The sequence below is a fragment of the Diplotaxodon limnothrissa genome, linkage group LG9, assembly GCF_057381915.1.
Source record: "Diplotaxodon limnothrissa isolate DT_005_m linkage group LG9, D_limnothrissa_male_GT1.1, whole genome shotgun sequence".
Lineage (NCBI taxonomy): Eukaryota > Metazoa > Chordata > Actinopteri > Cichliformes > Cichlidae > Diplotaxodon > Diplotaxodon limnothrissa.
In genome coordinates this window covers 11,343,334-11,356,173 of record NC_140604.1, presented here as the reverse complement: position 1 = coordinate 11,356,173, position 12,840 = coordinate 11,343,334, and the positions used below count along the sequence as shown (strand labels likewise).

At 42.5% G+C, this 12,840-nt stretch overlaps 1 protein-coding gene across 2 annotated transcripts; it reads right to left on the bottom strand.

The window, feature by feature from the left end:
* Nucleotides 1–243: 243 nt before the first annotated feature.
* Nucleotides 244–8,701, bottom strand: LOC146625181 (uncharacterized). Of its 2 annotated transcripts, XM_085362665.1 has the most exons (3): nt 8,684–8,701; nt 1,273–1,869; nt 244–921 (listed from the first exon to the last, which is right to left on the bottom strand). In XM_085362665.1, the coding sequence occupies exons 1-3, from the start codon at nt 8,699–8,701 to the stop codon at nt 244–246; spliced, it is 1,293 nt and encodes a 430-aa protein (XP_085218791.1). The 2 variants fall into 2 exon arrangements, with proteins under 2 accessions (XP_085218791.1, XP_085218790.1); XM_085362664.1 differs by lacking the exon at nt 8,684–8,701 and having other exon boundaries at nt 1,273–1,917.
* Between the last annotated feature and the right edge of the window lie 4,139 nt (nt 8,702–12,840).

Below are 12,840 nucleotides of genomic sequence, written 5' to 3'. Positions count from 1 at the left end.
CTGAAATACAGGAAATGACATCATGGCTCAAAATTTTTGTCGTTCAAACAATTCTTTATTTAACATTTTTTTAACTTTATTTAACAAAATACATTCAATAAAAACTTGAGAACAGGAAACTGATTTTTACTCCAACCACTGAAAAAAAAAGGTAACAACTGAACACAAACACTACAGAGGAACAATTTATAAAGATTAACATTGAACTACAGGAACAGTTTGATTCATGGCCTCATTTGAACTTTAAGGAGAGCCGACCTGAGCTCTGTGGAGCCTGATCTCCAGGGTTTTAAGTTGGACTCTGAAACCAGAGGATGTTTCTCTCTCTTCAGAGTCACTCTGATCCTGTGATGGGAACGATTTCAGCCCTGCGTGATCGCGCTGATGTTTGCACAGAGCAGATGATGAAGTGAATGTTTTGGCACATTGGTAACAGTGAAACAGTTTATTAGTAACGTGGGATCGTTTGTGTGCAGAGTATGAACTGAGATTACTGAAGCTCTTGTCACACTGCTCACAGCTGTAGTTTCCTTCCATGTGTGTACGTTCATGCTCGTTACGACTACCTGACTGTGAGAAGCTTTTGTCACAGTGTCTGCACTTGTATGGTTTCGCTCCTGTGTGGACTCGTTTGTGTGTTTTAAGCTGACCTGCAGTGGTGAAGGATGACCCACACTGATCACAGAGGTGCTTTTTGACCCCACTGTGAAAGAGTTTGTGTCGTTTTAAGTCACCTGATGTGGGGAAGCTTCTCCCACATTCTTTGCAGTATTTCAGTTTGTCTCCAGTGTGTTTACGTTGATGTATTTTTAGGCCGGCTTGCTGACTGAAAGTTTTTCCACAGATGTCACAACGAAAGTCTTTCCCACCACCACAGCGATGACAGGGTTGAGAAGTGGATCCATCTGTGTCGCTCTGCTTCTAAACAAAGACACAAAGACAGTGTAAGTCAGTCCTTCAACACTTTTATCCTGAAAGTCGCCTGAAATAAAGAGCATCTCTGCAGACGTCCAATTACATTTTACTGTTTCGATTAACACACTCAGTTTACTGGGCTACAATAACTACAATACTACCACCATAATACTACAGCAATACTTATTTAATATTACAGTAACATCTGACTTACACTTAAATGAAATGAAAACCTGAATAATGGCTCAGAGCTACTCTTCGGTGCAGTAGAAGTGCTAACATGCTAACACAATTTAATGAGCAGACTTGTTCCAAACAGTCAGACTGAACTTACAAGAATAAAATAAAAATACAAACCTCACAGTAACTGCACTTGTAGAGTCTCTTTCTGGTGTGGATCTGTTGGTGTTTTCTCAGGTACTGTGGAGTTTTAAAAGTCTTCTCACACAGGTCACATTGATAAGGTCTCTCCTCAGTGTGGGTAAACATGTGGTGTTGTAAGTGTGCGTCTGTTGTAAAGTATTTACCACACTGATCACACCAGTACACATCTTCTCCGGAGTGAATGCGTAGGTGTATATTTCGGCTCCATAGCCGGCTGAAAGTTTTTCCACAGATGTCACAGCTGTATGCCTTAATTCCAGAGTGGGTAACTAGATGACTCTGTAAGTGGCTACTTCGAGTAAAAGCTTTACCACACTGATCACAGCTGTAAGCTTTAACTCCACTGTGGACGACTTGGTGTGTTTTTAGGGATTTCTTCCAGGAAAACGACTTTCCACACAAGTCACAGCTGAACGGTCTCTCTCCAGTGTGGATGAGCTGATGTTGTTTTAGTTTAGACTTCAAAGTAAAATCCTTCCCACACTCGTCACAGGTGTTTTTTCTCTCTCTCTTTCTTCTGTGAGGTTTGTCGGCCTCCTGAGAGCGCTGACTTCTCGGTCCATGTTGGTCCTGCAGTGACAGAGATACAAGCAGAGGCAGTGAGTGAAATGCAGTCATTGAACAAACTGAAGCTTCAAACTCCCTCCATTAACACTAGTCAGGGCTCGCAAAATTTCAAAATCCCTGGTAGCCCTTTGGGCAGGGACTCAAAACAAACAAAACATGAAACACAAATTACAACATGTATAAAAATTACAATCATCAACTCAAATACTTGGTTCTAATTGAACAGAAATTTCTATGAACTTGTAAGAACTGTGTAGAACATGAATCAGTCTGTGTCAGATCCTGAATTCAAAATTTCCACTGAAGTCACGGGTAAGTGACAAGTGGAACCAAGATCTAGGACATTTGCTTTTTGAAGTTTGCAAAGACTGCTAAATTTTGCCAGTGGTAGTTCACTCTTTACAACATAGTACGCTGTTCTAAACAGATTTTTCAGGTTTATTTTTAGTATGTTATTTGCAATTGTTGTTTGTTCTGGGAAAGATATTGCAGACTGAGCAATAATGCATTTCTTGCATTTCTCATGGGTTCTAATGGGGGCCTTTCTTAAAATGACTGGTCCCAGTAACAAAGGCGCTTGTCGACTCAGAAATCGAGGGAAAACCAACAACACACCCGGCAGAACATTATGTTATTTATACAGGTGCACATAAGTGGTCCGCATGTGCGCATTCGCTGTCAAAATAAAAGACGCGCACCAGATAAGAAGTTGCAACGCGCGTTTGCGTCCATATAAAAGGCAGTGTTTTTGTCCGCTAGAGTGGAATTTTCACGGCACATTCTGCACCACATCTCTGTGCGTTCATCATTTGTTTGAAGCCAGCTCACCTCCTGCAACCACTTTTCCGAGAATACGAGCTTCTTTTGTGGTTCGGACTCCTTCTGACATTTGTTTGGAGGTGGAGGAACACCAAAGTAATTGCTTAAAGGAGCTTCTTCGACATCTTTAAGAGTTCTAAACAAATGTCTGTCCTCCTCCAGAAAATCTTATGTACACAAACACGCGTTGCAACATCTTATCTTGTGTGCACTTTTTATTTTGACAGCGAATGTGCACCTGCGGACCACTTATGTGCAGCCCCGGTTATATAGCTCATCATATTGCAGCCACAGAAATTATTTTGTCCATGAAACCATAAAGCTGCACTTTCTTTTTGCCTTATAGTCTGATTTGTCATAACTTTTCCGTTTTGTGGTAAGCTTTTCTTTGGCTGTCACTTCTTCACCCTGACCTGTCTTATTTGGCTCAGCAGAAGTAAAACATATATCCTGCTGCTTTTACACACACACACACACATAACGGTCAGCGATTCTCTGCGCGATCAACCTCTCATTTTAAACCTGAAGGTGGAGTGTGGCACCAAACACCTTAAAGGTCCCCTATCCCCACCTACTGGTAGTAGTAACACATTACATCCAACCTGGTGTTAAAGATAATTAATCATTGTTCAAACACTCTAAAATCATTCCCATCCCTCCTACTTGTACACAAATATTAATGCTAACACTCAGAATAGTAATAAATGTTGTGGCAGGTAATTTCAAATGCAGCGATTCTATCAGCCCAACAAACATCAGTAAACACACAAACTGTTTGTGTGCAGTTTGTCTCACAATGTGATTTAAAGACTACAGTAAAATCCTCTGCAGGTTAGTGCAGGATAAGCAGGCAAGTTTACTGTAATGTGATGGATTTAAGTAAAGAACAGTGTGTGACTGGTGCACAGTGACTGTGGTGCTCATGTCAGAGTTAGATTACATCAAGTGTAGCAGAGATTAACTTAAACTTAAGCTCATGATGCTGACATTCATTCACTGAGCTCCACCCACATACCAACAGTATAGTGTCTAATATAAAGACAGTGTACTGTCAGTGTAGAGAAAGGAAATCAGCCAGGACAACTCATGAAACATCTGCTGACATCTGGATGAATTCACAGCTACATTAAAAAAATATATATATGTATTTTCTACTACTTACATTTTCAAAACAGGCTTGTTACTTTTGGTTTAAGTCATTTGAGGGGAGTTATTTCATCACTGCGGGCTTCAAAGATCAAACTGATTTGAGCCTAAACAGTAACACATGAAATCCAATCCTGCATCATACACCAGGCTGTGTGGTAAAGTCCTATAAATGGAGCATGTAACGATCACCGTAACACAAACCGTAAATTTTATCTGAGTTTAAAGGTTTAAATCACCGTCAATTTCATCCTTCTATGATTCAGAGTTTGGCGACATCCTTATCATACAGAGTTCCGTTGGCTGAGTTGGGAAAAAGTTCTCAATAGAGTTTTTGAGCTCAGCAAGGAAATCTGTCAGTTCATGGACATGACATGTATGATGCAGTGAAGGCATTTCAAGTGAAGCTGTCACAAATGCACCAGTGCAACCTGTCTCACTTTCCCTGTTGCCAAGTAATGTTGAACCAAGTCGGCGCACTTTGCTGATAAACTGAGCGCACTGAGTTCGCGGCGCTTTGGTGACTGTGAAGCACAAACAGAGAATTTCGAGCTGCTTCTTTATGTGGAAACTGCACCTGTGCAGATTCAGATGGAGCTGCAGTGTAATGGTACACTCAAGGCAAAGTACGACACTGAATGGCCTGCACAGTTTATTAGTTCCATTCCTGCAGCAATGCCCCAGCTCCGTCTACATGCAGCTCCAACCTTGTGTATGTTTTCATTTATTTTTTCTGGGGTTTTTGCAGCATGTTCATATTTCTAACTTGCATAATTTTGACAGGATATATATTTATGAAGATCAAAACATTTAAAGTTAAAGTTGATTTTTTAAGTTTATTTATTCTGGAATAAAATTCCTGTCTGTTTTTATTCATATTTCTATTTAAAAACATGGTTTTAGTGTGTTCAATAAATGTTTATCTTGTTTGGCCCGCGACCTAAAGTGTGCCTTGAGTTTTGCTCCCTGTGCAGTTGAGTTTGACACCCCTGGTGTAGAGGATGGAAATCAGCCAGGACAACTCATGAAACATCTGCAGACATCTGGTTGAATTCAGTTGTGTACATCCACAGAGAGCAGCAGGTCAGCTGATCACAGCCTGTACATTAAGAACATCGACTGGAGCTCTCAACAGAAATGATTGTGAGCTGTGACCCTTTTCCCCACACTGAGCCACTACAGCTGATTTTAGGGTTGAATCCTGCTGAATCCCACTTTAACCTCTTCCCTGCCCATTTTCCTCTTTAGAGGCAAAGTCACCCTCTACAATGTAGGCATTGTATTATTACATGAATATTACATTACATTAATAAGATAAGATAAGATAAAACTTTATTAATCCCTCGGGTGGGTTCCTCTGGGAAATTCGGTTTCCAAAAGCACTGCACCGACAGAAGTTACAGAATATTATATATACACACACACACACACATATAAACACAGAGACAAATATAAATAAAATATACGAAGGGGATAAATAGAATAAATAGGAATAAATATAAAAATACAAGTGAATTGCACATTTCAAGTATTGAGGTCTATTGCACCATTGACTATTAACAAAAGGTATTGTACAGTGAGGTGAAGAGGCACTACAGCTTAGTTGTTCCCCCCTCCTTTGTCCTCCTGTTTCCCCTCCCTCTCCCCTCCAGAGAGGAGTTAAACAGTTTGATGGCGTGTGGGACAAAGGAGTTTTTAAGTCTGTTAGTTCTTGTCTTGGGGAGAAGCAACCTGTCACTGAACAGACTCCTCTGGTTGTTTATGGCCGTGTGCAGAGGATGCTCAGGATTGTTCATAATGTCCAGCAGTTTTTTTAGTGTCCTTTTCTCTGCCACTGTCACCAGAGTGTCCAGCTTCATGCCGACCACAGAGCTAGCCTTCCTGATCAGTTTTTCCAGCCTGGATGAGTCCCTCTTTGCTGTGCTGCTCCCCTAGCACACCACAGCATAGAAAAGTACTCCAGAAACCACCGACTGGTAAAACATCCTCAGGAGCTTCCTGCAGATGTTAAAAGACCTCAGCCTCCTGAGGAAGTACAGTCGGCTTTGGGCTTTTTTATACAGGTGCTCTGTGTTGCATGACTAGTCCAGTTTATTGTCCACCCACAGCCCGAGGTACTTGTACTTGTTGACCACCTCCACCTCCTCCCCCTCTATCTGAACCGGCAGTGGACCTTCTCTGGACCTCAAGAAGTCCACAACCAGTTCCTTAGTCTTTGAGGTGTTGAGTTGCAGGTGGTTTGTGCACAGCAAAATCTCCAGTGTTAAATTAACACTAGAGAGTGTCTATATGGGTCCACACCTCGGAGTGTTAAATACAACACTGTTGAGTGTTAAATGAACACTTTTGACAGTGTTATATGTTTAAAAGTAACCTAGTCAGTTTTGAAGATTAACAATGGCTAACACTGGGCAGTGCTGATTTTCTAACACTGGAATATTTCTAACATTTTGAGTTATTTTCCAGTGTTAGAAAATCAGCACTGCTCAGTGTTAGTCTTTGTTAATCTTCAAAACTGACTAGGTTACTTTTAAACATATAACACTGTCAAAAGTGTTAATTTAACACTCAACAGTGTTGTATTTAACACTCAGAGGTGTGGACCCATATAGACACTCTCTAGTGTTAATTTAACACTGGAGATTTTGCTGTGATGTGACTCCATGCGACAATATATAGCAATAATATAGCACAAGGTTCAGTTAGTTTTGCATAAAATATATATATCAGTACTTCATCTTTTAACCCTTTAAGACCTACCATAGAACCAAGTTTGTCAGAGCTTATCTTTATATTTTTACATGCCCTTAATGCCATTTTTGGGAGCATTTCAAGTTGCTATACATCAATATGACCATTATATCCCAAATTTTAATATTATGTATGCATTGAGTCCATAGTAACTACACTCAACAAAAATATAAACGCAACACCTTTGTTACTGCTCCCATTCCCCATGGGATGGACGTAGAGACCTAAACTTCATTCCAGATACACAATATAACCATCCCTCCCAAACAGTGGTCACAAATCAGTCCAAATGTGTGGTAGTGGGCACATCTGCCATATTGAGATAATCCATCCCACCTCACAGGTGTGCCACATCAGGATGCTGATCTGACATCATGAGTAGTGCACAGGTGTACCTCAGACTGCCCACAACAAAAGGCCACCCTGGAATGTGCAGTTTTTTGCACTATTGGGGGTCTGGGGACCCAGAACCGGTCAGTATCTGGTGTGACCACCATTTGCCTCATGCAGTGCAACACATCGTCGCATGGAGTCTATCAGATTGTCAATTGTGGCCTGTGGAATGTTGGTCCACTCCACTTCAATGGCTGTGCGAGGTTGTTGGATATTCGTGGGAACTGGTACACGCCGTCGTATACGCCGGTCAAGCACATCCCGAACATGCTCAATGGGTGACATGTCCGGTGAGTATGCTGGCCATGCAAGAACTGGGACATTCTCAGCTGCCATCTGCCCTGAACAATGTGAACCATGATTCATCCGTGAAGCGCACACCTCTCCAACGTGCCAGACGCCATCGAATGTGAGCATTTGCCCACACAAGTCTGTTACGGCGACGAGCTGGAGTCAGGTCAAGACCCCGATGAGGACGACGGGCATGCAGTTGAGCGTCCCTGAGACGGTTTCTGACAGTTTGTGCAGAAATTGTTTGGTTGTGCAAACCAATTGTTCCAGCAGCTGTCTGGGTGGCTGGTCTCAGACGATCTTGGAGGTGAACCTGCTGGATGTGGAGGTCCTGGGCTGGTGTGGTTACACGAGGTCTGCGGTTGTGAGGCCGGTTGGATGTGCTGCCATATTCTCTGAAACGCCTGTGGAGACGGCTTATGGTTGAGAAATGAACATTCAATGCACGGGCGACAGATCTGGTTGACATTCCTGCTGTCAGCATGGCAATTGCACGCTCCCTCATTGCTTGTGGCATCTGTGGCATTTTGCTGTGAGACAAAACTGCACATTCCAGGGTGGCCTTTTGTTGTGGGCAGTCTGAGGTACACCTGTGCACTACTCATGATGTCAGATCAGCATCCTGATGTGGCACACCTGTGAGGTGGGATGGATTATCTCAATATGGCAGATGTGCCCACTACCACACATTTGGACTGATTTGTGACCACTGTTTGGGAGGGATGGTTATATTGTGTATCTGGAATGAATTTTAGGTCTCTACGTCCATCCCATGGGGAATGGGAGCAGTAACAAAGGTGTTGCGTTTATATTTTTGTTGAGTGTACATAAAGTGCAAAAAAACAAAAAGAAAATAGGTTTTTTTGGTCTGTTTCTACACATATTTCTAGTTAGAGAAATTTCAGAGGTTTATCCCTCAAAACTGTAAATGCAAAAGAGTTGCACATTGTTTCCAACCACAGGAAATTTGTTTTGAGTATTTTTGAGATTTTTATATACTGCAGGAAAAACAAAAATAAATATTATAATGCAAATTTGCAAAACAAACAGCATGTGCATCAAAATAAACTATTACCAACAGTGCAGTTTGAGTTCTAAGCATCCCAGAAACAATACAGAAAAGAATAAAGTCAAACATGACTTTTAAAAACACCAGTATAGGTATCGCTGAAGGCAGGTTTTGGCAGGTAAAGTCGGACATGTGATAGTTCGCGCTGGCATCTATTCCAACGTAGGAAGTGCTATGAACAGCTGATCGGATCGGCAAAGCGTGTTTCTGGTATGTTATGTTTTTTTGCTGCAAGTGCTTTTTAAGCAATTTTAAGAGATTTTAAAATTGTTACGCAAAATGGAGCATTCCTGCTCCAATAGGCCTTAAAGGGTTAATGGAGTATTTCTTAACACTAGTATCTGTCACCTTCTTTGTCGAACTCATTGTTTTCTCTGCAGTGGCTGAGCTGAGTCCAAGTAGCGTAAATGTTCCCCTGCTGCTCCGTCAGACTCTTCTCCTCCTGCTGATCAGCTGGGACACAAAACAGAACTTTGTTAGGCTCCACACTGCACTGAAGAGTCAAAGTGTCTCATATGTTCATCTGAGAGCACAAACAACAAATTTTAGCTTCCCTGGGTGGACAACTTGTTTAAAACATACACAAAATGTTTGAGCACTGATACCAAATTCAGCAGTATGGCACACCAGTACCAGGAGAGCAATTCCTCTTTAAAAAGGCCCTGGCAAAGAACGAAAACAGAACAATCAATGGAGCTGCATAAACGAGTACAGTGTTTCCCAACCACTGTGCCGCGGCATATATACGTGTGCCGTGAGAACTGATCAGGTGTGCCGTGGAAGATTAAACTATCTGAGTGGGTTTAGAAATCTGAGCCATGATCTGAGTAACCCTCATCACTCAGTCACACTCCGATTCTCTACTTGTCTCAAGTCCACTGCACTACTTTCAAGCATTCTGCAACCTGTTCTCTAATGTGTGCCTTCCTCCTCTTTGTATATACTCCTCTTATATGTTATTTATTCTTACTGTCTTACTATTTATATTGTTTTCCATGCACAGTTGGTGTGGAGCACCCACAATTTAGTTGAATATGTACAAAGACAATAAAAGACTATTTTATTCTATATATCTTTGTTCCTCCATTTCAGTTTTGTTTGGAGCTTTAAAAGATCTGCAGTACATTTAAATGTGATAAGAACACAGATTCCCTCTTAGGGTTCGAGGCTGTATTTGTTTTTAATATGCATCTCTGGCCTATCATTATTATTTTGCTAACAGTTAATCGGACTCATTTACTGAATACTGATCAGAATTTATCAAATTATCTTTGAAATGATTCTAACAACAGGCCTCTCAGAGTGAGGCCAGTTTTTACAATCACATGCCCTGTGGTGCGCTGATAAGAGAAAGGCAGCTGTGTTTTAGCCAGGAATACATTTATTTTTACCTTTCTTTTAAATGGATTTCATTATAGCACTTTTACCCCAACACGTTGGGTCTTTTGGAGCCGGAAGTGACCTTATATTGATGAACGGTGGCGCTAGCTAGCTTGGTTAGCAAGCTGCATTCATAAGCTGTGCAGGTGCCACAGAGATGCTAAGTAGCCTTAATAACAGACTAATAAAATAACAGAAACTCTGATTACAATGAGCTCATTTAAAAGCTTTCTTCTAATAAAATTCTTTTCTTCTCTGTGTTTCACAACCTTTTGCTGATATCTTTCTGTAAATTAGTTTAAAGCAGCTTGAGTCAATTTAGTCAGATTTTTTTTCCAACTGGTTCACAAAAACTTGAGAAGAGACACCGAGGAGAGCAACAGAAAGCCTCATTCAGGAGCTAAACTCAAGATTAACTAAACTCGGATTAATATTAGCTAGGTGCTTACCTTTAAATCAGTCTAGACAATAAACTGAGAGAAAAACGCCATAAAGCGGGAACTCGGCTTCTTCTTCTTCAGCTTTTGGATTTTTTGGCGGTTAAAGCTTTAAGGCGCATTACCGCCACCTGCTGGACTGGACTTTTCATATCCTAAACATCCTCAATTGGCCACAAATTTGTTGGAGTTTCTGTTAATAGAAAAGATGGAATTCAAGGATCTTGTTATTTGGTTTGTTTGTTTTCACCAGTTACTCTACAATTTTCTGCCAGTGTATAGCAAACCCCACAGCTCAAATCAATGAAGAATTTAGTATTTTTAACATATTGCTTAAGCTGGAACCAGCAGCTATATAGGCCCAAGTTTTAATCCAAACATGTGATAGAGGTTTACCACTTCGGCGCCAGCTGTGGTCTCAAGGCTGGAGCTGAACAAAAACACCCTGATAACAGAGCCATGTCACTACAACCAGGGCTGGAAAAGAAAGGTGGGCTTTGGTCCACTGTCTTCCATACAAAGGATGTTTGAAACACGGTCATTGACTGCAGCCATGCAGATAAGTAAGTGGTTGCAGTCAATAACAGTGTAGTGTACATCTGTATTGTTTTAAAATAAGTTTGACACACCACAGCTAAAGTGTAGCTTTTAATTACTGTCACCTGCTACAGTGTAACTAAGAATACAAAGTGATACATTAAAATTTCTGGGGTCAACATGAAGAGCTTAATTCCTTTCTTGCTCAGTGTGGTACTTAATGGATTGAAAAGAAAAAAGATGGCACCCTTGTAGTTCACACAAGGGTTGTAGTGATGATTCAGGGTTTTAATTTGTAAGGTATTAATTTTGAGCCATCATAAATGTTAAAACAGGAAAGTATACTATTTAACCTATGTTAAGCCAAACTTAATATAGCTGTTTATATATAGCTACTTATAATTTTAAGAGGTACAAACACCAATGAGTAGACCTCCCAGAATGGGAACAGCGCTCTTTGTGTGGTTTGAGTAAACAGTCAAGTTGTTCACAACTATGACTGAGAAGAATCCGCCTGTGTACAGCAGCAGGCTGCCTTCCTAGAACTTGGATATCCCCCGTGCCCTTGTCTCTGCATTGTGTGCATTACCTCTCTTGGAAAATTAAAAGTACAGCAGCTTTTTATGCTTTTTTTCATTCACTGTCTTTTTTTTTTTCTTTTTTTTTTTCCTGTCCCGTTTGGCTCTTTTGCCATCAGAATTATTGTCTAAAGGCAAAGAAAGATGCCCAATGGATTTACTTTACCAAATTGACCATCCCAGCCTTGCCATAATGGTCTATTTGATTCACCTTTTATTGTTTATTTTATTTTCACTTGCTGAATACGGGACAGACTTGACTGGAGGAAAGAAGGGGAGAAAGAAAGAGGGAAAGAGAAACAGCTGAGAAGAGGGACGGGGGAGAAGGGCAAAAAACAAAAACCAACAGAATGGGCAGGGGAAAAAAAATGCATATATCGATCACCTGGATCACCTGCTGAGAAAGAAAAAAGAAAACAAGCAGAAGAGAACAAGAGTAATAGAATAAACAACATCACAATGATATATGGGAATATGACAGTAAATACTAAATATTAAACATTATTGTGCAGCACATAAGATCAACAGAACACAGTGTGCTTTGAGGTAGGAGCCAAAAAGGGTGTAGTTTGTGGGTGTGATCACCCGTGTGTACACCTGTGAGCATGGACGCGCTTGTTTTTTTTTAAAAGGTTCCTTCATGTAATGATCTGCTAGAGGGTGTGGGGGGGCCACAGCCCCGTCCTCCAGGGCATGAAGCAGGTATGGAGGAGATCAAAACTCCAGACATCCAGAGGCCCCCAGAACACAAGAGACCAAGGAAGACCAACAGAGGGGCAGCTGCGCCACTGTCCCAGAAAGAGCTGAGGAGAGTCCCAGATGAGGGCTCACTCAGCAGCCGCGGAGCAGAAGCCAGGGGGGGTTGCAGTGACGCGCCCGTGAGCTCCGCCGGCAGCCAGCTGTGCCTGAGTGACCGAGCCCCAGGTCGAGAGGCCGGGGGCACCCCACCTCCGAAGTGGCCCGAGCGAGCCCCAGGCTCCAGGCCCCGACAAGCGGCCGCCAAGGAGTGAGCCGGTGTGTACCTGGACGCCCACCCCCAGACACAAAGAACCACCAACGCACCGATGTCTGAGGGAGTCCGCCACTGGCAGGGGAAGTGGTGGTGGGGGGAGATAGGCCTCCAAACCTTGGAGGGCCTGAGGTGTCCCCAGAGAGGTGGCGTCTGATACCCAACCTGACATATAGACACAGACATACAGGCACACACAGATACAAACATCCATTCCCACCCTCATGCTCTCATATGCACTCACTCCACACTCAACCAACGTGGAGACAGACATAAAGAGACGCTGTACACACGATCACACTCCCCAAGCGTACTCTACAAACCGGGTCTAGGTACCCTTGCCCCTGGAGGGGGGAACTGCACCCAGACCCAGGTGGTGTTACCCTTTTCCCTGCGGTGGGGAGAGGCAGACCGCCCCGACTCCGCAGCAGCAGGGAGGCCCCACACTCCAGACCGCAGTCGGACGGCCAACTCCTCCTCCTAGCCCCCCTGCTCCAGCGGGCCGCAGAGAACGGGGGTGAGAGAAGACTCCAAACCTCCCTCCACCCGCTCATTGTAGTGTTG

Excerpts from the sequence above, each read along its gene's own strand:
- LOC146625181 (XM_085362664.1), bottom strand. The coding sequence starts at position 1,917 with ATGACTGCATTTCACTCACTGCCTCTGCTTGTATCTCTGTCACTGCAG. Across the intron at positions 922-1,272 it reads ACAAGTGCAGTTACTGTGAG|AAGCAGAGCGACACAGATGG; the intron begins GTTTGTATTTTT and ends GTCTTTGTTTAG.